This window comes from Aedes aegypti, chromosome 2 (genome assembly GCF_002204515.2).
Source record: "Aedes aegypti strain LVP_AGWG chromosome 2, AaegL5.0 Primary Assembly, whole genome shotgun sequence".
NCBI lineage: Eukaryota > Metazoa > Arthropoda > Insecta > Diptera > Culicidae > Aedes > Aedes aegypti.
Window position 1 is genome coordinate 271,281,172 of NC_035108.1, and position 27,757 is coordinate 271,308,928.

Sequence of the window (27,757 nt, forward strand, 5' to 3'; positions counted from 1 at the left end):
AATAACCACTGTGAAATATAACTAGAAAGAACAGCCTTTGATTAAAAGAAGAAAAAAACACTGATGAATGTGTAAGCCATTGCCAATGAACAGTTCTAATTCCGACATGAACATTCGACCACTCATCAACTTTTACGTTGGTTGAGTTAATATATTAAACTGAGCACATAAAATCTTAAATATTTTGAATCAACTGAGAGATCTGAGGAAAATTATATTTAAAAACGAAGGTTGGTAGCCACTGGTTACACATTTTTATTAACTTTAAAAAAATGGTTTGAACCCAATAATGCAAAAATAATATGACACTAAATTTGAAGTGCACAGGTTGATAATTAGCCTCTGATCTCTGGAGAAGTTTTTGGTTGAATATTCCAACAAACGGGAGTAAAACGGGAGTCTTGTAAGATGTTCTAGGAAACCAATGGGAAAATCGCCGGAAAATCCTTGGAATCTAAAAGATTTCTTAAAAAATATCTGAAATTATATATAAAGAAATTTCTGATGGGATCTCTGAGGTATTTTTTTTTGCAAAAATCCAGGTTTTATATTGAGAAATCTAAAACAAAATTCTCCAAGGAAATCTCTATGGAAAAATCTTGGAGTGATTTCATGGGAAATAATAAGGCTGATACAAATATTAATTTTCTTTTATGTCACCCCCCCCTTCGAAAATCCGAAAATTTTGAAGGGGAGAAAAAAAAAGATTCATCATTTTTTTGACATCAGTTAGGTTTTTTCAATTTTAAAAGTAAAAAACAAGTAAAATAATAACCCAGAGGACGAATGAAAAAAGTTTAACAATTATCGTTAAAAATAAATAATTCGAAAAAAACTTTTTTTTTCATTTTTATTTTTTTGTTCCTTATTTATTTTTATCCCCCCCCCTCGTACCTTTCAAGAGGTCTCGGACATAAAAGAAATTTAATATTTGTATCAGCCTAACTATCGAACATAAAATATCTTCGGAGTAATAAGGAATCTTTGGGCAAATACCTGAACTAATTGCTGATTAAATTCTTTGTGAAAATTATTTAAAATGCATACAGTAATACAAACAGTATTATTTGTCGTATTGTTGCTAGGAATTAAGAAAAAAAGTTTTAAGAATATTCTTAATGAAATATCTGGTCTGATTCCATGAGGAATCAAACTCTTCTCTCGTGGTTTCTGTAAGGCTACGTTTTGTTTTTAGTTAATGTTTGATCTCTTTTTTTCAAGCAAGAGGTTTCTAAATTTCCAATTTTCAAGACACTCAGTCGTTACCAGCCTTGCTTCATGCACACTTTTCAAAATTATCGGAAAATATTTGATTTCGGAAGAACCGATTTTACAAAACTAATCTGGGATTTGAACTTTTAATTTAAAATTTCGTAACAATCATGAATGATTTAGAACTCTTGAACGCTTCCAAATGAAATGCAAAGAAACTATTATCTTAATTACCCTATTTTAATGTTATACATGTCGGACTCATTTAACCAGGGGCTGTGGGAAAAATGGATCCAGGGATTACAGAACTCTTACAAACGAAATAAAAGACACTATCATTATTAAATAAAATTCATTTGAAAAAAAACTTTAGCTTTGATATTGTTAGCACCTTGCTTCAAAGTGTCTAGAAGCGTAAGTAGCTATCGAATCGAAAACACTTTAAAAATTGTCATTAGTTTGTTTTGGTCATAAAAAATTAGAGTATTTCTTGAACCTGGAATTATTTTGTAAAACCTGAAGGCGAATTCCGCCGCGTATTTTCTTTGAAGAAAAGAAAATTTTCTTGCTGGTGGATTATGGAAGAAAATTTCTTCTCTTCGAAGAAAATGTGCGCCGGAATTCACCTGCTGGAAATATCAGGGAATTTTGTTTCGGTAAAAGAGTATACAATATTTTCACATCTGACTTACCAGGGATCTCAAAAATCTTTGTTTTCGAATGACATAGGCCTCTCCACCAAAGGAGGGACCTGCGTGTCATCTGTAGTCGATTGCAAAAAAGTTCGGATATTTTTTCTTCATATTCCCAAAATTGAAGATTGCTCATAATGCTTCCAAAACTCAACTAACAATATTCCCACATAAATCAAATGCTTTTTATTTGAAACCTTTAAGTAGACATGTTGTCACGATGAGAGGGGTTCCAATAAAGTGGTCTGATGAAGTTAAGTATCTAGGGCTCATGCTGGATAAATATTTAACTTTCAAAAATCTCATTGAGGGAATTCAAGCCGAATGTAACAAATATGTAAAATGTCTTTATGTCCTTATTAATTTAAAATCAAAACTTTGTCCTAAGAACAAGCTTTTGATTTTCAAACTAATTTTCAGGCCAGCCATGTTGCAGAAAGATGCTTTGAAGAGGATTCAAAATAACATTTTGAAAATGATTCTAATGATTTACATTTTGAAACATTGGAACAAATGACGAATAAAATTATTAAGGTGAAGATGCATCGAAGCCAAACCTAAAATTTTTGAACAGCACAGATCTAGAGAACTAGACATCGATTTATGCTGCAAACTTGAGCGATTGGCGAAAAAACAATCAATCAAGTTTTCAGCTTAAACCACTGTCTGGTTCTCTAGATTTGTGCTCTCGATTATTTGATATTTGGCTTCGATGCATCTTCACCTTAATAATTTTAGACAAAAACCGTTGCAATCTTCTATTGCCACGATTAATGCGTTATATATTTAAGTTTAGTTAAGGTAGGTTAAGATAATAGAACGCGTTTTTTTCTTCTCTTATAAGCAGATGAAATCAACTCAGCTGTGAAAATTATGAACTGCTACGGCAAATAAAATATTGTATGTGTTTAACAAATAATAGGAGCTTAATTTTGTTTTACCAAATTAGAATGATAGTGTTGTCTAACACAAAACACCTAGATATAAGAAATAAATGTAATGTTTGAAATGATACTAGTAAAGGAATAAAAAAAGTGAAATAAAAAAAGTTCTGTTGCAAACTGACTATTTTTTATTTAATAATTCGACCAAACGACATGTTCTGCCAGATAGAATTCGATCAAATGGTCACACCCCAAACACAGATCAATAGAAAAAGTTTATTTTTTTCAACAGAGTATATTATATCAACCAACTTAAAGATCGTTTTTTAAACCCAAGTCCTCGAAAAATGAAGCGGCCTGACAGCATCGGAAAAGAATTATATTCTTGCAACGACTGCTCCCGCACATTTCAAACTTGCCTGCAGCCAAATTGGTTCAGTTTTTCTTCCTCTGTTGTACGACTGGATGAATCCAGATTTAATTTTCCATTTGCTTTCACACAAATTTTTTGCTCTTTGGGGATTTCGAAAGTCTCATAAGTTTTGTCTACAGAAAAAAAAAATGTATGTACACTCCCAACGCAGCCCATGTGCCGTCAATAAGGCCTTCCTTAGCCTAATGGTAATGGTCCGCGTTTATAAAGCAAAGCCATGCTGAAGGTGTTTGGGTTCGATACCTGGTCGGTCCAGGATCTTTTCGTAATGGAAATTTCCTTGACTTCCCTGGGCATAGAGAATCATCGAACCTGTCACATACTATACGGATGCGAAAATGTCAATTTTGACGTACACACTTTAATTATTTTACGGATTCCTGTGAAATCTCAACAGCTAAACAATTCGGTGAAATAAATTAACGGAGTACGGTAAATTTTTACAGTATTCGGTAAAAAATCACCGTAATCCGTTAAATTCCGACGAAATACGGTGTTTTATTTCACCGAACTGTTCACCTGTTGAGATTACGGTGAAATTCACCGTAGTGTGTTTAGTGTGTAGGAAACTCTCATTTAACATTTGTGGGAGTGCTAATAAACACTTTAAGCTGTTTCTGTCCCACTGGAGGTGTAACGACAAGAAGGCGTTAATTCCCTTAGCCTAAAATCGGCTTGAAGCACAAGACACAGCACACAAATATGATTCTGTACGCTTGGTTGGCGTGGCGCGAGCTGCTAGGATCAACCCCGGAGGCCTGAAATTCCCTGCTAAGTGGAGATGTCTTATCCAAACAACAATACAACCAGAAAAAACGTTTACCGACGGCCGTGCCGCACACATGCGGTTTCCATAAAAATCACAGTCATTTTCCCATCTTTCCTCGTACAGAAGATACTTCATACAGCGTCATTTATGGTGAAAAAAAAAATGTCATAAGGCATGGTTATATCTGCGACTACGTTAAAAATATACCCAACATTTGTTAAAACGAATTCGAACGCGGTGAAGCATGACGCATTAGACAGATTTGACTGTTCCACTCACAGGAGCAAAGGAAATAAAACATGCTACATCTAAGCCGATCGTTGGGGACTAAAAAAAATGTCTCGGAAAAGACATTGCCGATGGCACGCGCCCTTTAGAATGTGTTATAAATAAGATTTTTCAACACTATTTTTAGAGACGTCACACACACATACTCTCTAGCTCCCCTTGTCGTCCTCTGTCGTGTGTTCAGTGCATCTTTCTAGTGACACACAAAACGAAATCCATTACCGGGGCAGACAGCGGAGTTTCTTTGTAGCAACATTTCAGTCGCCGTGTTCTGTTGTGTCGAGGAAAAGTGGGGGTGGTGCTGACAGTCTGACAACACATGGCAACTCCCAAAACTCATATAAACAATCGTCCTAGTAGTAGATCCGCAGAAGCCGCGGGGAGTTCGAACATGTGCGTGGAAAATGTTCGAAAACAGGCGGACCCCTAAGTGACAGATTCAGTAACAAAAAAGGGTCACCATGCGCTTTTGGGTACATTGACCTTGGCGAGTCAATTTTTAGCAAAAGTTTCGGAAAGTTAAAACATCTAATTAAATAGTAGAGAATTATATTTCTCTGTTTTTATTAAAAAAAAAAAACAATTACATTGTATTTTAACTGTTAATGAGTATCTTCAATAAAATCAGAAATAATAAGCACCCCCACTTTTGTACATTCTTATCGTATGAATTAGATTTTTAATTATCGCCATTTTGAGGTGGCAAAAACAATCATAAAAGTGATTCATTCCAGTAGAGATTGCGGCATGATTCATAACTCGATTATTTTAAATAATCTTTATCATTCAACAGATAACGAAACATCTTATAATTGTTTTCAACATATTTTAAATGTTTCAATATTTGTACAACAGAAAATAAGATTGTATTGAAAGTTATAGGCGCATTTCTCTGCATGGTAACTCTAATCGTCGAACACTTCACACTGTGCACAGATTGGGGTAAATGACATCATGAAATCGTGAAGAATTTGTTTGCCTCACAGTTTCTGTGCATTTGATGAGAGAGTAGGAGAATGGGAAGTGCTACCAAACAAATTGTCCGATCTATGACAGTGTAGCAGTGCTTCAATGAAAATATATTGAATAACAAAAAAAGTGTGTGTGCCTTACGTGAACAGTCAACTCCCATAACTCGATATTAGATGGACCATCGAATTATAGAACATACAACTATGGTTCAATCAAAGAATCATCGAAGTAGCCTTGAACCATTTTTACTATGGTTTTATAACTCAACATCGAATATACTGCCCATAAACGCATAATTGTCCCATGTGAGTAGAAAATCCAACAAACATGGGACTGACATGCGTTTATGGGCAGTATATAGGAAAAAAAACTTGTCTATTGGAAACTGAACTCTTATTTTAACTAGTTATGAAGAAAAACTATCAATAATTCAGAGGTCACGAATGAAAAATGAATTACAACTTCCATTGTCGGCAATGCCTATCTTTTCCATTACAATGAAAGGAACCCGACCAGACGGAAGAAACAAGATTATAACAGAATGTGTTCCCCTGATATGATTTTTTTATATCACCAGCTGTTATAAAACATGTACCGTTAGTAGTTAAAATAACAAAAATTCTAACAAAATTTGCACCAAATTAAACTTAAGTATAACAAACACTGTTACAATTATATCAAAATTATTACAGACTGTGTTGCAAGAATGTTACAAAATAACAAAATTATTGCAAACTATGTTTCTGTTTATGACATCGGATGTTATTTGCAACAAACTTATAAATGCGATGTCAAAAATATAACAAATGTTGTTATAAATGTGTTACTAAAAATATAACAAGTTGAGTACAAAGCCATCTTGATAGCAAAATTTTATCAACTTCTGTTATTTGTAACTGCTGCTGATAGGAATGTGTTATAATCTTGTTATGTGGTTCTGGTCGGGAAAGAGTAATGGTGATACGACACCTACTTAACGAGAAGCGTTCAGGCTCTGATAACATCATGGGGCCCAAAAATACATGGCGGTAAACGTTCAACTGTTCATGAGATTTGGACCGCGGCTCAAAAAGGATTGCTTTTTGAAAGAGACCCATTATCAGCTTAGTATGTCTGATAGACCGATATTGAATTCGCCATTTAAAACGGCGGATAAATTTATACTCTCTAACTAATTCAAACCACCACGAAACATTGAGAATGACAGTATGTAGCAATGTCGACTAACACCGAAAACCGAACACGACAATCGATGGTCAACGGTCAGCGAGATTAAAACTGACATTTATTGGATTATGCTGACACGGGTCGGCCAGCACGTGTTGGTTTCGATTTAGATGGCGGCGAGTGTGAAATCAGGCGAATAATGTGGCACTCAATTGGATTTTGTTGGCATTGTCGAAAAAGCCGCATGTATAAATAATAATAACAGCAGTGAAGATTTACCTCTATGAGGTTTACTCCCATATGAGGCACATTCGGTTGAGGTATTATCCCAGTTTTAATTAGAGGATTTCAATGAATTCAGCTAAACTGATACCAATGTCGACGATTTCCCGCCATCTGAACGGAAAAGTTTTTAATCCCTCATTCAAACTCATAAAACCAAAAGCCTCACTCAAGCCTCACGAGGTGCAGAATTTCGGACTATGGTTCAACACTTCGCAGCACCGCAGTCGAAGCTGGTAACGTGAACTTGTGTGGTCATAAGGGTGATTCAAATTATAGAAAAAGTTTGAAGATTCCATCTACCATATGTATATTATGACACTTATAATTAATATGGAGTTCTGCATGTTTTAAGCCATTTTGTTAATGATTCAAAGATGGCCCAAAAACGTAGACAGTTGAATTGAAAATTTATATGAAGAGATTAAAACCTAATCTTCTATCTTCTATCTTCTATCTTCTATCTTCTATCTTCTATCTTCTATCTTCTATCTTCTATCTTCTATCTTCTATCTTCTATCTTCTATCTTCTATCTTCTATCTTCTATCTTCTATCTTCTATCTTCTATCTTCTATCTTCTATCTTCTATCTTCTATCTTCTATCTTCTATCTTCTATCTTCTATCTTCTATTCTATCTTCTATCTTCTATCTTCTATCTTCTATCTTCTATCTTCTATTCTCTATCTTCTATCCTATATCTTCCATATTCACAGAACTTTTTTCTTTTCATAGAACTTTTTTCTTGTCACAGAACTTTTTTCTTTTCACAGAACGCTATTTGTATCAAAGGGATTATAAAATATCTAAGGGAAATTTTTTGAAATAAACTATTTGGAAATTTGTACCGCCCTGGTGCACATATCTTCAGCTACCATTCCGTACATCTGCAATGCTGCTATTGATTTTTTAATGCCTTCCTTTTCGCGTCCATCTACCGGCACTAGCTTACTGATGGTTTGTCGTCGTCGTCGTTGTCATACATATGCCACAAGTAAAACCACTGCAAACCAGACATCCTACATCAATGCATTACCACTTGGTACTTTTGCCAACGTCTTTGGAAGGATTTCTAAAGAAGATGGCTGCTGGGAACATCTGTTGAAATTAAAAAGTAATGTACGAAGGATGCGCTACGTACGGTGCGCAATTGGCAATATGTTCTGGTCAGTCGGTACTTTTAGGTATAGAGGTAGAGAGATAGCTATTTGAAGTAGTCTCAAAAGATGGAAGAACGAATTCATAACCGTTAAGGTAAGGTAATCTTAAAATCTAAAGTAAATTGCAATAAAGTGTGGATATTTTTACATTCATACTTAAAAAATGGAAGATTCCTCCTAGTGTTTCTAAAACTCCTCATAATATACCCACATAAACCAAAAGCTCTCTATTTGAATCTTTCAAGTAGACATGTTATCTACTGGGGTTCTAATAAATTGGTCAGATGAAGTTAACTATCTAGGCTCATGCTAAATTTATCTTTCATATAAATGCTTTCAAAAATCGCATTGAGGGCATTCATGCCAAATGTAACAAATATGTAAAATGTCTTTACCTACTTATCAACAGAAAATCGAAACATTGTCTTGAGAACAAGTTGTTGATCTTCAAACAAATTTTCAGGCCAGCCATGTTGTATGTTGTACCGATATGGACCTACTGTTGTAATACCAGGAAGAAAGCTCTGCAGAGGATTCAAAATAAAATTTTGAAAATGATTCTGAAGCATGGTATAGTACTAATGAGTTACATAGAATATCCAATGTTAGAACATTGGAACAAATGTCGACTAAATTATTGATTAGTTTAGACAAAAGTCGTTGTCATCTTCTATTGTCACGAGAAATACGTTATATATTTGGATTAAGGTTATTAACCCGTATAGGCCTGAGTGAGAGAAAAAATACTAATACTCTCACCGCTCAGCGAATATTTAACGGATTTCTACTATGTTTTGTCAGTATACTCGTGTACATATCTAGTTTCTAAAAGTGGCCAAAAGATCTCAGGAATATTCATGTGGTCGATGTTATTGTGGTGGGTCACTGGGTCAAGTCGGGTGAAGAATACCTTTAAAAGTATAGTGCTTCTAAGCCCCTGCAGTTAGGCAAATTTCAAGACAGGGTATCTACTCATTTACAGAAATAAAATTCCTTGATATTTCCAGGTTTTTCCAGGTTCAAGAAATTCTTTAAAAAAATTAATAATAGCATAAATGATTGATGAATTTTTCTTATTAGATGACTAAACATTTATTTTCAAAGATATGAGTTTGGCTATGAAATGCTTAAACAAAAAAGTCTGACGAAAAGTATTAAAAAAAATCTGTTTGTTTTACATGTGTAAACAACTCAAGTATTTTGTTATAATTCCACGAAAACCAAGAATGATTATCAAATCATCTGAAAGAGCCTTTCATCATCAAAGTCAGATATTAAAAATGATCTATTAGAACTAAAGAAAAACAAATACTTTCCTAAAATGGGATTCAGTTTTATGAACATCAGAAACATACTCGTACCATTACGACTGCTCGTTGTGCTGTAGATTTTATTCACATATACACCGAAAATCTTTCCAGGAGTATGATTTGTGATGTTTAACGAATTGTGTGAATAATTCTGCCAAGAATTTCGTTTTAGATACCTTCATGTATTTTTCTAAGGATCAGGAATCCGTCCAAAAATCGTTTCATGATTCAACGAATCTACAAGTTCTCCAAAAATTTGATTTCGATCATCTTCAAGAATGCAAACCTCCTTTAGCAATTCCTCCAAGTTTTATGATAAAGTATTCAAAGATTTTTTCCAATCATTTATCAAGGGATGTCTCCAGGAAATGATCAAAGAAATTTGTCAGATTTTTTATTGTAGAAAAATTTGAGAAATTCACAAGGAATGTCTAAATTCGGGATTCTTGATTAAGCGCTTTCTAGGATTCTCTTAATGAATTGCTAATATAACTGAAAAATCAGAGGGGGTTGTGTACAAGACACGGCCGCATGACGTTAACTACGCCATGAGATTTGCTGCATTTGAATTTTACTCAATTGGCATAATTGCAACCTTCTTTAAGTTATAATTTAGAATGTAATGATTTGTGCATTTAAGAACAGCGAGGAGCTCTCCGTTCGGGAAAGTGCCCCAGTCATCGATATCGTCATCGCTACCGTCAATTTCAATTTGCCGTATAGTCAATTATTCATAAAAAGGGCCGATTTAACTGTTAGATTCGAGTAACACCCTATTGTCTAAAATTTATCTTAAAAAATCAATAGTTTTCTCCATTAGATTTTCAATTGACACCCAGTATATTGCCGTAAGACGTAGTTAACGTAAAAAAAAACAATCGAATCTCTGAATAAGGTCTTACAGTCTTGTTTTTGAAGAAATTCGAAAAGAAAATAATTGTAATTACTATAGTGTCAACTGGTGCGGAACATCCAATGAAGTTGAGAAGAATCCATTGAGACTTGAAAATTTCATTTGCAAAGCTATTGAAGAAATGGAACCACAGGAATAATATTTTGATGAAATACTGGACAAATGCCGAGAGAAATTTAAAAAGAAATCCCAAGTTAAATTTATCAAAAAAATCTTGGAAAAATTTATAAATTTATATCTCCGATTTCACCGAACAATGCCTGAAGCATTTTTGGAGCAATTCCTGAGAGTAATCGTGAATAAATTAAAAAAAGGGTTCTTATGAAAATGCCTAGAATAAATGAAAAAAAAAAAATATTATGGGGTTTCTTGGAAAAATGTCGAAACATTTTTTTTCAAAAACTCTGAAATAAATCATAGTGGAAGAGCTCCTGTAGGATCTGTGCGAAATTTTCTAGAAGCAACAAACAATCAGTGGGAAAACATCTGGAGGTAATCATGTGATAATAGCTAGGATTTTTTTTCAGGATAATCTCTGTGAAAATTACTGCAGGTTTCTTTAAACTTTGAAATAAACCTTTGTGGAATCGGTGGAAAGCTCTAACAACTCTGGACCAAATTTTTATGAAATTCTTCTAAGCATCCATTGAAATATCGTTGGTAGCATTCCTGGAAGTATTCCAGAAGTAATCACTGGAAAACTTACTAGAATTTCTTCAGTATTCCTCGGGATCTGAGAAAAATACCATTAGGAACTTGTGGAATAATCGTATAGTCTTTGTAAGTTTCTCTGGAGTCTCTAGAATTTTTCACTAGGATTCACTGCAAGCATATTAAAATGTGAGTTTAGCGACCATTTTGATTAAAATAGAGACTTTAGAGATCTTAACCAAAAATAGAGACTTGCACTAAAATAGTGACCAAGACTATAAAAAAATCAGCTAACCTTTAAAATATAGTATTTTTGTACTTTTCTTTCTCTTTACCTACAAAGTTTATTATTTTTGTATAACAAACGATTTTTTTTCTTTTTTGAATAAAATTGGAGTGTTTTCAACTTGGTTGCATATGCTCACAAATGAAACCCAACTAGAACTGTACTAGCCTTTATCAACTTGGCAATCTTAAATTTTGCTTCCTTGCCTAAACTGAAAGTCTCGTTAATAAAGAAAATTCATTCATTCATTCCTTGCCTAAACATGTTTATGCTGAATAAATAAAAATCGTTAAAAGGACTAAGCATGTGAACTAGCGTTTTGATAGCGGCGCAGCCGAAAATTTTTTTTATTGAAAAGATTTTGTTTCACAAAAACGACAAATTCTACCATATTCTACTACCAAACCAACCAAAACCAAAATTCCCTGATAATTCCAGGGTTTTACCAGATTGAATAAAATTCCCTGTTAATTCCAGGTTATCCAGGTTTTTCCAGGTAGTAGACACCCTGCAAGACACAGATAATTTCCAGAATAGGCTATGATGTATCCACTAGGATATCATGGAATTAAAAAAAAAATGCATCATTGTAAACCTTGTGAGAAACGATTGAATTGGATTATCATGTGCCCAGCATTTGACTGACTCTACAAATGACCATTTTCGGGACCCCGGGAGGCCTTAAATTTATGATAAAGTGGCCAATTTGTATCCAAACTTCTGGGCCAAGCTTATTGGAACGCATTTTGGTGAACTATTATGATTGATCTCTACTTTTCGAGACTTGGAACGGTGTTTAGTGTCCCTCTTAATTTGTAATGTTGAATATCAGATCTTAATGATTTATGTAAATTAAAATGATTGTCATTGGTAAATAAAGATAATTTGACCCAAAAAAGAGCCCTTATTTACCCGACTTGACACTGTTACCCACCGGAATAACTCCGGTCACAAAGAATATTCTCGAATTCCTCTAGCCACTTCTAGAAACTAGACAGTATACTGACAAAAAATATTTGAATCTGTTAAGTATTCTGCTTCAACTCAGGCCTATACAGGTTAAAAGCGATTTTTTTCTTGTTCTTGTTTAGAACTGTTAATGATGTAAATAATAGTTCAATTTAGTTTTATCAAATGAGGATGATAATTTTACTTAACAAAGAACACCTAGATATCTTCTATATAAATAAAAATGAAATGGTGTTTGTATGTCACGTAATAGACACATTCCACGCACATCTACGCCAGGATATCAAAAATTCAAACTCTGAAATATTTCCAAAGCTATGCAGAACATGAAAGGCATATGTTGAATTGTATAAAAAACATAAATTTGATTGAAAATACTTTGAAAAACATACCTGAAAGGTTATATAAAGCTTATATAATTTATTGGTGAGAAATTGAGACATTAAACAACTTTTTTATAAAAGCCCTGTATCATAGTTTATCAAGTGTAATATGATTGTCTTATCCGTTAATTAGAAGGGTATTAGATGACATTGTTATGTGCGGGTTTAATTTTTTCAAACAAATTATTGGTTCTTTGAAAACGTATTTTTTCAAATAGTCACATTATTATGGTGTCGCGTTACGAAAATAGCCTTATTTTTGACATTGTAAAATAAATACTTCTTATAGAACTCTTATATTTTGGATTCTCTTCCTACTCGTCAAGATACGTGTTTCCATAAAAAAAGATTTAAAATTGGACCATTCTTCGAAAAGTTACACTAGGTGCAAAGTTTTGGTGTCGCGTTACGTTAATTTTCACCGTAAATTTTCAGGATGCAACTACAAATTTCAAAATGCTCGTTCTCAGCAATGCTACAACCGATTTTCGAAATTTTTGATTTTTAGTAGATGGAAATAGTTATACTAGCTTTCAGCGTTGGTGCCACCCCCCTAAAACCCTCCCCGTTTTTGTGAAATGTGGGTATGTCTGTTTTCTCTTGTTTTTCTCTCAAATCTGATCAAGTAGCTCTGGTTTTTAATGGCTAGTGACCCAAATCTTATCAGACAGGTGCCGTTTAGTGCAGGAATAGTCTCTTACACGTTGTGGAATACTTGGCTTCGATGGTAAACAACGTGGTTCTCCAGCGGATAATCCGGAATATCCGTAAAAATGGTCAATTCATGAAAATAATCCAAGACAGTTTTTTTTTGCAAACTCACCAGAACTCCTTATTATAAAACGCAATAGATTATTTGAATTGTTCATGGACCTAGGTGGTCACAATAATGACCTCCGGAAGATCCGGAACATCCGTAAACATGGTCATTTCGTGAAAATCATCCTGGATCACTGCGCTGTTTTTCAAAACATATCAGAAATCAATAACTTAACATAACGAATGATTGAGATTGTTCTTGGATATAGGTGGCCATTATAAAGCTTTTGAGAGGATCCGCAGCAACCGTAAAAAATGGTTATCTCGTAAAAATCAACTTAGACACGTAGTTTTTTTTTTCAAATCTTTTGGATGTCTTGTCATGACATTTATCTATGTTGACATTCATCTTTCCGTTGTATAATAATTAATTTGATGATTTTGCAATAAACTTCGGTGATCAAGGTGGTGTTTAATTTCAATACAAATTATACTTCTTCTTCTTCCTGACGTTACGTCCTCACTGGGACAGAACCTGCTTCTCAGTTTAGTGTTCTTATCTTCCACAGTTGTTAACTGAGAGCTTTCTTTGCCAAAGTTGTAATTTTCACATTCGTTTATCGTGTGGCAGGTACGATTATACTCTATGCACAGGGAAGTCAAGTAAATTTGCTTTACGAAAAGATTCTGGACCGACCGGAAATCGAACCCAGACATGACTTTGCTTTATAGCCGCGGACTCTAACCACTCGGCTAAGAAATGCCCCCAATTATACGTGTATTACAAATTTTATATGTTCTAAAATTATGATTTTTTACGTGTTAAAAAAACGCGCAGTGGTCTAGGATGATTTTTACGACCAGTTTTGTGGATTTAACAAAGGGAGTTGTAGTGGCCCATGGCAGCCCTGATTGGATGATTTTATAAATTGATAATTTTTATGAATATTAACCAACCATTCTTAAAACCAGACCTGAAACCAGAGCTTTGTGCAAAAAAGAAAAAAAGAAACATACCTATTTACCTCTCACTAAAACGTGGAAGGTTTCAGAAGAATTGCGCCAACGCTTAAATCTGGTACAACTATTTCCTTTCAATGAAAGCTCAAACAATCGGTTGAATAATTGAGGAACTGTATTTTATGAGTTAAAATGAATTCAAAGTTTCGCCTAGTAATCTGATTTAATAACTCTGCTGTGCGGTAGAATTCCATGATATTCAGATCACTATTTTGAGACCATAAACTAGGGCTGTGCAAATATCGATATTATCGATAATATCGATATTATCGGCTCGATTTAATCGATACGATATCCGATATTTGCCGACCCGATATTTTCCGATATCGATAAAACTATTGTCCGTCCGATAATTAGGACAACACTCAATGATTTTGTTAAAACTAGTTTAACGGAATTTTAGATATCCGGTCAATGTAACATACCATAATTACAAAATTCAAATATTTTACTTCATAATACAACAGTTGGTGTCAAATGAAGCCAGAACAGTCGATATTGCTTAAAAATCCCTTTATTAAAAATTATCGGGTATCGGTTCGATACCGATAATGTCAAATCCGATATATCGCCGATACCGATATTTAATCAATTGGATATCGCCGATACCGATAAATCGTCCTTGTGCACAGCCCTACCATAAACGTCCTTAACAATTTTGCTAAAACATGATCTTCAAAATACTACATGGCTACGTTGAAATTTTATTGGCCCAATATCTGGTTCAATTACACCCCTGTGCCACAAATTCTGTATCTTTCAGACCGCCATTAGTAAATCATAAACACTTGCACACGGTATGTCTGAACCAGCAGATTATAAAAATCGAATGTACATCGGATATTCTCATCATCTTCAAAAGAGATCAAAGGAACGGTTAAAAAATTGAACCCAAGAAAAGTGTAATTACCCCACTGTACAGCAGCTCTACATATTTTTCGTCCCATCATTGGGAAGCTTTTATGGTCGTCTACAAATTTCTGAAACAATATTCTCAAAATAATTTATTGAATCTTTTTATAATTTTACCCATTTATCAGATCCATTAACTCCACTGTGTTATTGAATTTCGGATAGTTCCGACAATCATACGTGTCTGCTTGTCGACTTTGCCGAAAGCATACTTTTAAAAGTACATCGTTGAAAGGTTTACATATTTTTATTTTACAATCAAATTCAATCATTCTAACATGTATCAAAGCTCAAGATTATTCGTGCCGCCATTCGAAAGCACTGTACCGGAAACATTCTTAAAAAATCACAGAAATATCTTAACATTATTGCAAAGAATGTAGTCAAATTTATATGGTGACCACAAGTGCCATCTACGCTTTTACAAAGCACGACATTCTCAAAAGGTTTCACAGAAACACTAAATTAATGTTAACCAGTGTCGGATCAAATTACCCCACTGTGAGGCAGAATGTCGAATGTATTATAGTAGTTTACGGAACAAGTTGCAGAATGATGATTTTTACAGCACGAGTCGTAAAATTATCCTACGAGGCTTGCCGAGTAGGATAATTACGACGAGTGCTGTAAAAATCGAGTTCTGCAACGAGTTACGTACAACATTTTTTGCAATTTCGTAAAAGACCACTTGAGGGTATCAGAAATTATGTCGGAATGCATTCACCATTATTTCACAATTTCTGAAAAATTGTTGTGTTATGATTCATTACGCAACCTAAAACAGTTACGTAATGAGAAAGCGTTGCGTAATGAATCATTACAGCACTGGTTTCAGTTAGGTAATGACTATTCCCGCACTGCTACTTCAGTGCAGGAAAGTAGGCCGTTTCATGACAAATTGGCGTGATGAAAAACAGCCTATTACGATGAGAAATTGCAAAAAACAAATAACAATACTAGATATACATTTTTTCTGAAACCCGAAAGCAACATTACCGAATTTATCAATAAAAATAAAAAATGCTTTTTGCGTAACGCGACACCATTTGCAGAACCCTGTTGGAAGATAAACGTAACGCGGCGCTCATAAAATGAAACCAATGATTTCTGCAATTATTCAATATTTCCATCCAGTTTGAAGTCACACTCTGATTCTTATCAATACATAGAAGGATTGCCTAGAACAAACCCGGATTGTAAAAAATATAGCAGAGCAGATATAGGCGATTATAGAGTGACGTTTAAAAAAGTGCATTTCAGCGATGGTGTCGCGTTACGAAATGCAACTGCTTCTAACTACCATATATGCCGTGTTATGTTTCAAAATGAATGTCACAACATCAAGTACATTTAATATGCATGATATAAAACCTGTTTTATCACATGGTCACAAGGCATATTTCCGAGAACATGCCTAATTTGATAATGAAAGTCGGTTCCTCGTGGTGTCGCGTTACGCTGGAATGTGTCAATAGATTTAGAACTAAGGTTTTAATTATTCTTTTTTTTTCCAAACCGTATGAGTTTCTTACGTCGATTCGAAAAAGTAATCGAGGATTATATTATTGTTTAGGGATAAATCAAAACGGTTTTCCATAACCACAAAATAGACTTTAAATTTACATGACTCCAAAAATAGAAATTTCCCATCCCAATCTATCCAAAAACGCTTAGTTTTTCTCGGAAACAAACAATTACACGAGGCATTCTGCGGACGGAAAAAAAGGAAACAAAATGCCTCCACTTCTTACCAACACTAACGGCAGTCACACAGAGAGAGAGACAAAGCCTCAGGTAGAAGAATAAAAAAATAGCGAATACACAAAGGCGTAAACGAAACATGATACCAGCAGCCAAACAACAACAAACGGAAGACAATAGAACATAATTGTTGAGTATCACTTTCGTGTAATTTTTTTTCTACCACTTCATTTTCCGAACAGCAAGTGGTTCGTTTTGCCGAGGCTACGAGACAGCGGTTATGGTTTTGCAACTCATCTCTTCAATGCCTACCTACAAAGATGTAATCGCTTTTCCTTGATTCTTAGAACGATGATTCCCTTTCAACGACTGATGACGTCGGTAAGCGCGGTGCGATGGAGCGCGCGTAATTAATTGTTCTAATAGCCTTACCAGCGCATTTAGCGAGCCGACCTTCGGACTATATTTGTCGGAGATGAATATGATGAAAATTTTGGTTGTAATGGAGACGCATTGTAATGCTGCATTAGTGTGTACAAATTGTTTCACTAATAGCAGGGCTGGTAGCGATTTAGTGTCCTAGAAATAGAAACTTTGGAGACATCATGCTCATGAACGGGACTCGAAGATAATAGCTTTTTTTTATGAAAAAATCTATTAATTTCTATTAATAACAATAAGTAATGTTGTATGTCTTTTTTAAGACTTTTCCATAAATTTCACCAGAAACAAGTTAAGGTATTTGTCTAAAGTTTCTTTAGGGTATAACTGCGCAGATTTTTTTAGCAAATCAATTATTGATTTAACAGCCTTCTCGCATAAGCAAATATTATTAAGAATTTAAAAGGAATTCCTCCATAAATTTTGTTTCTGGTGCCTTCAAGAGTTAGGGGCCTTCCTTAGCCGAGTGGTTAGAGTCCGCGGTTACAAAGCAAAACCATGCTGAATGTGTCTGGGTTCGATTCCCGGTCGGTCCAGGATCTTTTCGTAATGGAAATTTCCTTGACTTCCCTGGGCATAGAGTATCATCGTACGATATACGAATGCGAAAATGGCAACTTTGGCAAAGAAAGTGCTCAGCTATTAACTGTGGAAGTGATCATTGAACACTAACCTGAGAAGCAGGTTTTGTCCCAGTGAGGACGTAATGCCAAGAAGAAGAAGAAGGTGTCATTCTGGCTAAGCTATTTATCAAAGAGAAAGTAAACAAAAGAGGCTCTCAACGCTACTTAGTTTGTTTCCAAAAGTTCAGCGATATGAGCACTAATTTTTCTAAATCGATGTTACAGTATTAGGGTGCAGAGCCACTTGGGCACTTCCATGATTCACTTTGGCAGGGGGGGGGGGGTATTATCGGCCGGATTGTCTGAAACTTTGCATTAAAAAGCGTTTTAGTAAGACGCATTTTGTGGCCAAATATGAGCTCTGTAGCTATCAAAAAATCTCACTGCCGAAGCGAATCAAAAGTGCCAAGAATAGGATCCGGCTCCCTACCAGATTTCCGCTATTTCTAGAGATATATGACAAAATAAGCCAAAAATTGAAATGACACTCAAGTCATTCCGTTCGTTATCGACAGAATAGACCATTTTCTCCTAGTTATTACATTTGCAATGATTGAACGACGAAAACCAATACACGACATGTAGAACATGTGTTACCAAAAATATTTTCCGGTTCCATTTCAGGTCAACGACTCCCTGAGGGGGGTAGAATTTTCTTTTCTTTCGTTTCCTCCTAACCACATTAAATTGTGTTGTAGTTCTAGCTTCCAGCTGCCGTTTCTGCACGTGTGTACCACAACATCACATTATCACGATTGCAATAGATGTATGTAGGCGACACACATTCTTCCGTTCCAGAACATGAATGAATATTTCATTGTGAACAAGACGCCTTGCCACACACTGTGGCAATCTGTGTCGGTGCGTGACTCTCCCTTTTACCGATAAGTACCTTGATTCTGCCAAATCCAATTGGGCCCTCGGACGACCCGTATTCCCGGTGCCAACATGTCGCTTCCGTTGACTGGTCCAGAGTAAACACTGTCCCTCACGCTAGGCTACCCAAAACAAATACACTGTGATTGTCAGCCTGGCGTTTACTTCATGGGAAGACTTCTTCCATTCGCACAATCTGTAAAGATAGAAGAAAGAGACAAATATGATGAGAGGATGGCTTGTACACTTTTACAGCTATGAAAATAATTGAGTTCAGTGGGACAATGAGCGTCCTTCGGCATATTTACTGATTGATCATAAAGGAAAGATAAAGCGCACATAATAACAACATTATCGAACGTTAATGGAGAACATCAATGGATGTTTTACTATCACTGAATCAATGATGAACAACGACATGCTAACCCTTCATAATCACAAAGGTACGCTTTGAAAAATGTGATGAATCCAATATGAAGTTCTATGCAATTTCATGTAATTGAAATTTCAAAATGGGTCATTGCATACCAAGTAACCGAGCAAATAAAGAGGACGTGTAATCCACTGCCTTGGATTGCCTCAGATTTTGTTTCATTGTTTTATTCTTAAATTTTTTTTTCCAAATGGGTCTTGATCACATCGCACAAATACGTAGCTGTTATAGTCTTACACGGGGTTTCCAACTGGACTATTTTTGTTAGATTCTACATGTCAAAATATGAAAAACCCTAAAGCCTTTCGGGTGATGGACCAGTGCACAGTGGGATTGAGGTTTTAGGAGGAAAGATGGAACTCACGCCGTAAAAATAATGTTCTACAAAGTTGTTTCTAATATAAAAACAATTTTTTTGGTCGGAACGAAAATCAGGGTGGCCCTATGTTAAAAAAGATAACTATCAAAACTTTTTTAATTTACGTAATATTGATATAGTTTGTTCTACAAAGTTGAAGATCGAAAAATTTCAAGCTGATTTGATAAAAAAGTTTTTTCCTAGCTCAAAAATTGACCGTTTTAGAGCATTTTTCGCTATTGATGTAGGGTGGCCCATCAAAAATTGTTTTTTTTTGTGTTTAATTTTTATTATTTCAAGTTTCTTAGTAAAATTGTCTTCCCATTACTTTCAAGACTAATTGAAACGCAAACATAAAAGATAAAGCTAATGGAAACAAATAGATACAAGAGTCTTTTCGTAATGAACATTTAATTTACTTCCTTGGACATAAAGTATCATCGATACTAATACATACGATATACGAATGCAAAATGAAAAATATGGCAAAGAAAGCTCTCAGTTAATAACTGTGGAAGTGATCCTAACAACAATAACCTGAGAAGTATGATCTAGGATCTTCCAGTAGGGACGCGATGCCAAAAAAAAAATATATTGATACAATTTTTTTTCTGATGAAGAGTTAAAGACTTTTTGATAACAAAAAAAACATGTTTATATATTTGCATAGTTGGGAAAACAAAATGAATTGTGTTCACATGACGATAGTGTTTGTCAGCTTAAAAATGTGAATAATCGTATTGTACTTCGGCGGATCTGTTTGCTAATGATATGACTGGTTCATATATTAATAACCGTTACTAATAGATTTTTGAAGGAACTCCCAAATTTACTATAATGTTCAATTTTCAGGCATGACTATCTCTAAATTATAGCCTTAATTAATCAAAACATCTAAACATCATCAAATAATGCATATAGTTATTCTTCTTAATGTAGCCTTGAAAGTCAGCGTCATAATCAGAAATCGTACTCTAGTAATATACCGTTCCAGATACGATATATCTCCTACGGTGGACAAATTACTAGTAATTTGTCGGTGGACAAATTACTAGCAATTGAGCATTCGTTACTTCCAATCAGAATGTTTCCCAAAGAGCCCGGCAAATCCCAGAACAAAAGTATTCGGAAGTTTGGGATGAGCCATGTCAGGAAATTCAACCGTGAGGTAAATTTAGAAGATATTTTCAAAAAACTTTTCTCCTTACTTATATTGCTGAGCTCCTTAGACTCTTTTCGGAAGTACGTATATAAGAATATGAAATAAGTTAGTTTTTTATTCCGATTTAAAGCCGAAAGATAATAATTGTCATGCAAAAAAAAATCTTTTTTTTGCCCCAACTACATTTACATGTAAAAAAACGTTTGTTTTTCATGAAAAATGTTTATAACTATTCACCGACAAAATTGTATAGGCCTTAAAATATGCGTCTCGATCGTCTAAAGATGAAGGAATGACAACTTTGATGAGATATAAAAATATAACACAAAAACCTATTTTTGAAGGGCCACCCTACATCAATAGCGAAAAATGCTCTAAAACGGTCAATTTTTGAGCTAGGAAAAAACTTTTTTTATCAAATCAGCTTAAAATTCTTTGATCTTCAACTTTGTAAAACAAGCTATGTCAATATTCCTTAAAATAAAAAAGTTTTAATGGTTATCTTTTTTAACATAGGGCCACCCTAATTTTCGTTCCGACCAAAAAAATTGTTTTTATATTAGAAACAACTTTGTAGAACATCATTTTTACGTAAAATCGCTATTGAAGGCGTGAGTTCCATCTTTCCTCCTAAAACCCCTATCCGTCCCACTGTGCAGTGGTGTAGCCAGAAGGGGCTCTGAAAGGAGCAATTTTGTGCGTATATTATATTATCAATTGAACATTTGACGAATTTTTTTTTTTCAGTATTTGTTGTGATGGTAGAGAGCAAAACTTACATTAATGTATGTTATAATTTATTTTTTCATGCCATAGGCGTAACCAGCATGGGTTTTTATTTACAAATCGTTCAAATAAAACCAAATTTGTATTGGTGATGATATTCCGGGCATTCCATGGTTTTCTTATTTCTTTCATAGAAGATGGAAATACATGCATTTTTTCAATAGTGCAATTAGAAAGGGATTGTTTAGAATGAAGCTGTAATGTAGCCAGTAAGGGTCCAATGTGGAAATATTTTGCCACTTTACCTTTTTTCATTTTTTTTGAGCCTGTTATGGAACTAATGTATACTGTTTGTATGCTTGTTAATTTTAGTTATAACAAAATAATAAAATTAGAAGTAAAATGGTTTACTCACTTTATGTTTTGGAAGAAACTGGTAATATATTCGGGTGTTAAAGTCGATAAAAATATATAATGCTATTACAAAACACAAAAACAAACAAAATATAGCAAATGTTTATTATTTCGCAACAATTTTTATGTAGAGTATAACTGATTGTTTTTATCTCTCTAGCCATTATCTCTCTAGAATACTTTGCATTTAAGTAGATGAGAGAGATTATTGGACAAACTAGGCTTGTCACAACCTCGGAGCTTACCCTTATTTTTCCCCTGTTTACATTATTAAGTAAGCTACTTCAATATATTCTGATGATTTTTTTAATTTTGAGCAGTGACTGAAAACAAGCCCTTTCTAATTATACGATTCTGAAAAACAGTCAAGTTACACCACATGTAACACCATCGTGACCTGCTCTACTCAGAAAAAAAAAAGTATCAAGAGAAAAAATATATTAAAGTTGATTTAGGGGATAGGTAGGCAAGAGAAGAAAACGAAAGCAATCCCTGGAATTCTGAGGCTATTTTATTCTACTTGGGAAAATGTAAACGACGCTGAATATAGAGATATAGACCAGTGAAACGATGCAAACAAATGTACATACAAAAAGTGTTGCGGAAGTGAGGGAATTGGTTGGTTGGTTTGACTTTATTAACGAGATTTTTAGCCCTGGGCTAGTTCATCTCGGGACCAACGGCTTTACTTCCCTTCCGAAGGAAGTCGTCACTATAACTTTTTACTTCATAAGTGACTATGTCGGGGATGGGATTCGATCCCAGGTCCTCGGCGTGAGAGGCGAGTGTTCTAACCACTACACCAGGTCCGTCCCCCGGGGGGGGGGGGGAATTGATGAAAGTTAGAAAATAATCTGATGAACATATATACCAAAATTTGCTTACATTTATGCCTATGTAAGAATATATTGGAAAGGGGCCAATTGAATAACGAAGAAGATATGGAGATACAAATAGACTGACAATACTGCCAAGAAAATCCTGCGAGGTCTTAAATGGGACTGTTTTCCAGATTGCAATTCTACACATATTTGCAATCTGGAAAACAGTCCCATTTATGACCTCGCAGGATTTTCTTGGCAGTATTGTCAGTCTATTTGTATCTCCATATCTTCTTCATTATTCAATTGGTCCTTTTCCAATATATTCTTACTACAATACTGAAAGAAAACATTAAGTTTATCTCGGGTTGTATAATAGATATTAGAAAACTATGAAGTGAACGGAACATTGACACCAAAATCTAACGAAGTCCCAAAGATTTTTCCAGGAATATGTCCAGGGAATTAACAACAAAACATTTAAAAGAGGCGGGAGGTATTTCTGAATAAAATCCTAAAGTAAGAATGTAAAACTCTTAAAGAAGTCTTGAAATATTTTAAAGATAAATTGCTTCTATTGATTATATTTTGGATTAATTATTTCAAATATAATCAACAGAATTTTCAGACAATGCATCGCGAGATTTTCAAAGCCACCCCTTGAAGAATATCAGACGAAACCGCTCGAAAAAAATTACTAAGAAATGAACAGAAAAATAACTGGAATAATTACAGCAGCATTTTTATGTGAAAACTCTACTACCCAAATTTTGTTTTCGATCTTGATACCATTTTTCGCTAAACAGATTTCTTTTTTATTGTAAAAATTCGGTTATCATAATAGGCTTCAATAAAAAACTGAAACAGAATAAGGACGTTTGAAAAACAAATTTCATAAACTTGTGAATAAAAATAAATTATTGCCCACTTATTTTTAATCGTAGTTTTGGGTTTTCGAACATTCCTATCATTTTCTTTTTCCAGAATAATTTCTGAGTCCTATAAGTGGAGGATTTCCTTGATATTGCCGTGGATGAGAAAAGTTCTTGAACAAATCCCTAGAAGAATTTCTGGATGATTTTGCCTAAGAAATCTTGAAGCAATACTTATGAAGAATTCCTGGAGGAAATTCCCGATGGAATCCCTGAAGAAATTTTCGGAAGAATTAAAGGATGAATCTCTTGAGGATCTTTTGGATTTATTTTTGGAGGAATACTTAGATGTCCTTGGAGAAAATTCTGAAGAGATTGACTGGAATACCTGGAGAAATCTCTAGAAGAAAGCTTGGAAGGTTGCATGGAGAAATGTGTGGCGAGATTCCTGAAGGAATTGTATGAGAAATCACAAATAAAAACTCCAAGGGGAATCACAAAATGAACTTCTGCTGAATTCCTACTGGAATTCCCAAGGTCATTCTTTGAGCAAGAATCCTGGAGATTTCCTTGGAAAGAATTCTGAAGAGATTGACTGGAATACCTGGAGAAATCTCTGGAAGAAATCTTGGAAGGTTGTATGGAGAAATGTTTGGTGAGATTCCCGAAGGAATTGTATGAGAAATGACAAATAAAAACTCCTAGAGGAATCACAAAAGGAACTTCTAGTGAATACCTACTGGAATTCCCAGAGTTATTCTTTGAGGAATTTCTGAAGAAAAATTTGGAAGAATTGCACAGCGTAACAAAAATGACATTTTTGCGTGTCTCAAGGATGAAATTATGTGTCTCTAGTAGATTTGGGGCCGCTGAATCTAGTGCCATTCTCAGAAATGTTCCAGCACGTCACAATTTTTAGCTACAGGTCGCCAAAGTTGTATAAAACACTGGTTTCATTAACGTTTACATGAAATTCAAAGTACAATTTATCAAACTTTTCTGTAATCTAATCCACCAAACATGCAAAATAGAACTTGAACTTTTATTTCAGACATAGTTTGATTGAAATTGCGCGATTAAATTTCCATTAAACCGATTTTTTCAACATGCTTGCAGTCTCCATACAAAATTTTTCGTTTCTTCTATATGGCAAAACACAACAGTTCTCTAAACCATCAAAAAATAACTTTTCTGCATGGAAAGTATTACAAACTTTGATGATAAGTATTGTTATACACATAAAGTTTGAATTCTGTGGCAAATTAAGCCAATATATTACCTTACAAGCTGGAAAACTTGCATGCAAGTTGGCTGAAATAGTAATTTTTTGCATTTTCAACAGTCAATATCTCAAAAACTAGACGTGCTATGATATTTCTGAAAACGGTAATGGATTCAGCAACCCTTAATTAAGTGAATAGCGGTATTTTGATGCTGGAGACAAAAACGTGTTCCGTAGTGTTGTTGAAGAAATTCCTGAGAAATCTTAAATTTCTGAGGAATTTTAAAAGAAATCACGGGAAAAATGTGGAACACATTGTTTAGATTCCCTGGTGGAGCTACTGGAAGTATTTCAGAACTAATCTCTGAATAATTCTGGATGATTTTGCTTGAGAAATCTTGAAGCAATACTTATGAAGAATTCCTGGAGGAAATTCCCGACTGAACCACTGAAGAAATTTTTGGAAGAATCAAAGGATGAAGGATGAGGATCTCCTGGATTTATTTTGGAGGAATGCTTATATGCCCTAGAAATGTCCTTGGAGAGAATTCTGAAGAAATCACGGGAAAAATGTGGACTACTTTGTTTAGATGCCCTGATGGAATTACTGGAAGTAATTCAAGAGTATTCTCTGAAGAATCGATGAAGCAATTGTTAGAGAATGCTATGGATAAGTTATTAGAGGCATTCTTTAACGCTCAACGCTCCGTCATCGTAATCATCGTCATCATCGAAACTTCAAAAGCAGTTTTTCTGTTCAAAACTAAAAATTACTCGACGAAAATGTGTTCACCGTGTTGTGGTTGGAGAATTGAATACAGTGAACACTTTTTCCTGTAAATTTTCTTGACTTTGAACGAAAAAACTGCCTTTGAAAATTCCGAAATCGATGACGGATCCTGCCCCCTTAAGGAAATCCTAGCTAAACGTCTGGAATAATTGGGAAAATTTCTGGAGAAATTCCAGGAGGAATTTCTATATAAGAGGAGCATCAGATTAGGAGAAATACCCGGAGAAAACTCTAGAAGAATTTGCGGAGAAATCACTGGAAGAATTACTCAAGGAGTCACATGATTAATTTCTTGACCATGCCCTGGAGAAATTTCTGGAAGTATCCCAGGATGAATTTGCAAAGATTTTTGAAAAGAACTTCCAGTAAAAACTCCGAACAAATCTCTGGAGAAATTCCTGAAGGAATTGTAGGAGATTCAAAAGAACATCTATTGATATCTTTCGATATGATATTGGATATCTTAGCAGAATCCCTGTTAAAATTTGTGGAAGGATATGTGATATTATTCCAGGGTAGAACCTTGGTGAAATTCTTGCTTGAAACCCTAGAGGAATTTCAGGAAGATTCCCTGGAGGCGTTCATGAAAAAATCCCCGGAAGAGATTCTAGAGGAAATTGTGAAATATGTCCAGAATAACTTCTGAAGAACAAGAATTTCGTGAAAAATAAACACTCAAATGCATATTCGAAAGAACGTTGTCAGAAGAACCCCAGAAGGAGATTCTAGAGGAAATTGTGAAAGATTCCCAGAATAATTTCTGGAGAGTAACATTCTTGAAAAAAACGTTTGAAGACATTTTAGAAAGCACGTTGTCACGTAATTTCTAGTGAATCCCATGTAGAATTTTTGAAGTAATTCCTGGTAAAATCCTAAGCGAAATTTCTGGAGAAATCCTTGAAGGAACTTTTGTAGGGATTTATGGGTAAACGCTTGGCGCAATTACTGGATACATCCCTGGAGGAACGTGCAATATACTTTTGCATGAAACGTCCTTCCTTTTACCTAGATTTAGGATAAATTTATAGCTACACTAACAAGGACAGACTCTTTTCGCAGTGCTGTCAAATGACCGAGAAATAATGGACGAAGCTTTCACTCGAAAAACTAGAGTTCGGATCTCTAAATAAACTACTAAAATGATGAAATCACAGAACTTACTTTTTTGTCTTCGTACTATTCATGTTACCAAAGTCGGCAACAATATGGTAGACAGTTTTCCAAAAATTTAAACGACTCGCCGAAGATAATTTGTATTCGTTTATTACTACGACTTGTGCGTTAAATTTTCCCTGTTGGAATACAATAATGCGTTTGATACATTAATTATCGATCATTTGACTAAATTCATTAATTTTTTACTCACGTTTAGTGCCTACTTCGTAGTTTTCGTAGGGTCCGAAAAGCGGTACTGTATGGTTTCCGTTTGTCTCTGATTCCTGAATAATTGTAGATACTTCCCAAGGTACTTCCTACTTGTTTTTTACTCTCATCTTCAGCTAATTGTGATCATCTTTCCCTACACCAACTGTGATTCTATCTTCTGTTCAATACGGCTAGTAACTAATAAATTCATCGATTATCCAAATTCAATAGTGAGTAATTAAGAAAGAAACTGTTTTGCAAAATTAATTTAGATCACTTTTTCTTGTTCTGGTTATTCCAATACGCTAGGTACTTTTTTGCCATATCATCATCTTTGACGTTTTGATGATTCTCCATCATCAACCGTATGACGTTGAACCGATGGAGACAAATTCTAATGGGGCTTATTGGTAATGGAGGCGCGTCCGCAGATAGCGGAACAATTCATATTGTTGAAAAAAATCAGTTATCAGGTGTTTGTTTTGTAAACACCTTACCGAATCAAATGCATGGCGGAGAGCATGTTTGGCTATTTATGAATCTATAAAAAATGTATCCAATTTCTGTTGCTTTTCTAGGACATGTGTGACTTCATTTGTCCACATAAACCATGAATTGGAAATGCGACAAAACAACTTGATTAAAGCTACAGCGGTCAGCGGCAGGCCTTTCCCGACGATACCAAAGCAAAACACCGCCACAACTTGATTGCGATGATCGCGAAAAGAAACGGTTGAATAACAGATTTCACTTTCATCTATCAGATGAAGGCATTTGGCGCACCACCTCCGATCGGTCCATCAACAAAACACGACGCTGTTAAAAAATGTTTTTAACAGACTTGTTAATATGCACGGAACATGATTCGAGCATTTTTGTTAATATATATTAA

General features: G+C 34.7%; 1 protein-coding gene across 2 annotated transcripts in view; it reads right to left on the reverse strand.

Annotated features, from left to right (window-relative positions):
* Window positions 1-27,757, reverse strand: part of LOC5566349 (E3 ubiquitin-protein ligase MIB2) — a 125,179-nt gene that overhangs the window by 38,877 nt on the left and 58,545 nt on the right. For both annotated transcript variants that reach the window (XM_021845082.1, XM_021845081.1), the window contains one exon: window positions 18,719-18,898. In XM_021845082.1, coding sequence (XP_021700774.1) covers window positions 18,719-18,776 — 58 coding nt within the window. In that variant the 5' untranslated portion in view covers window positions 18,777-18,898. The remainder of the gene's footprint in view (window positions 1-18,718; window positions 18,899-27,757) is intronic.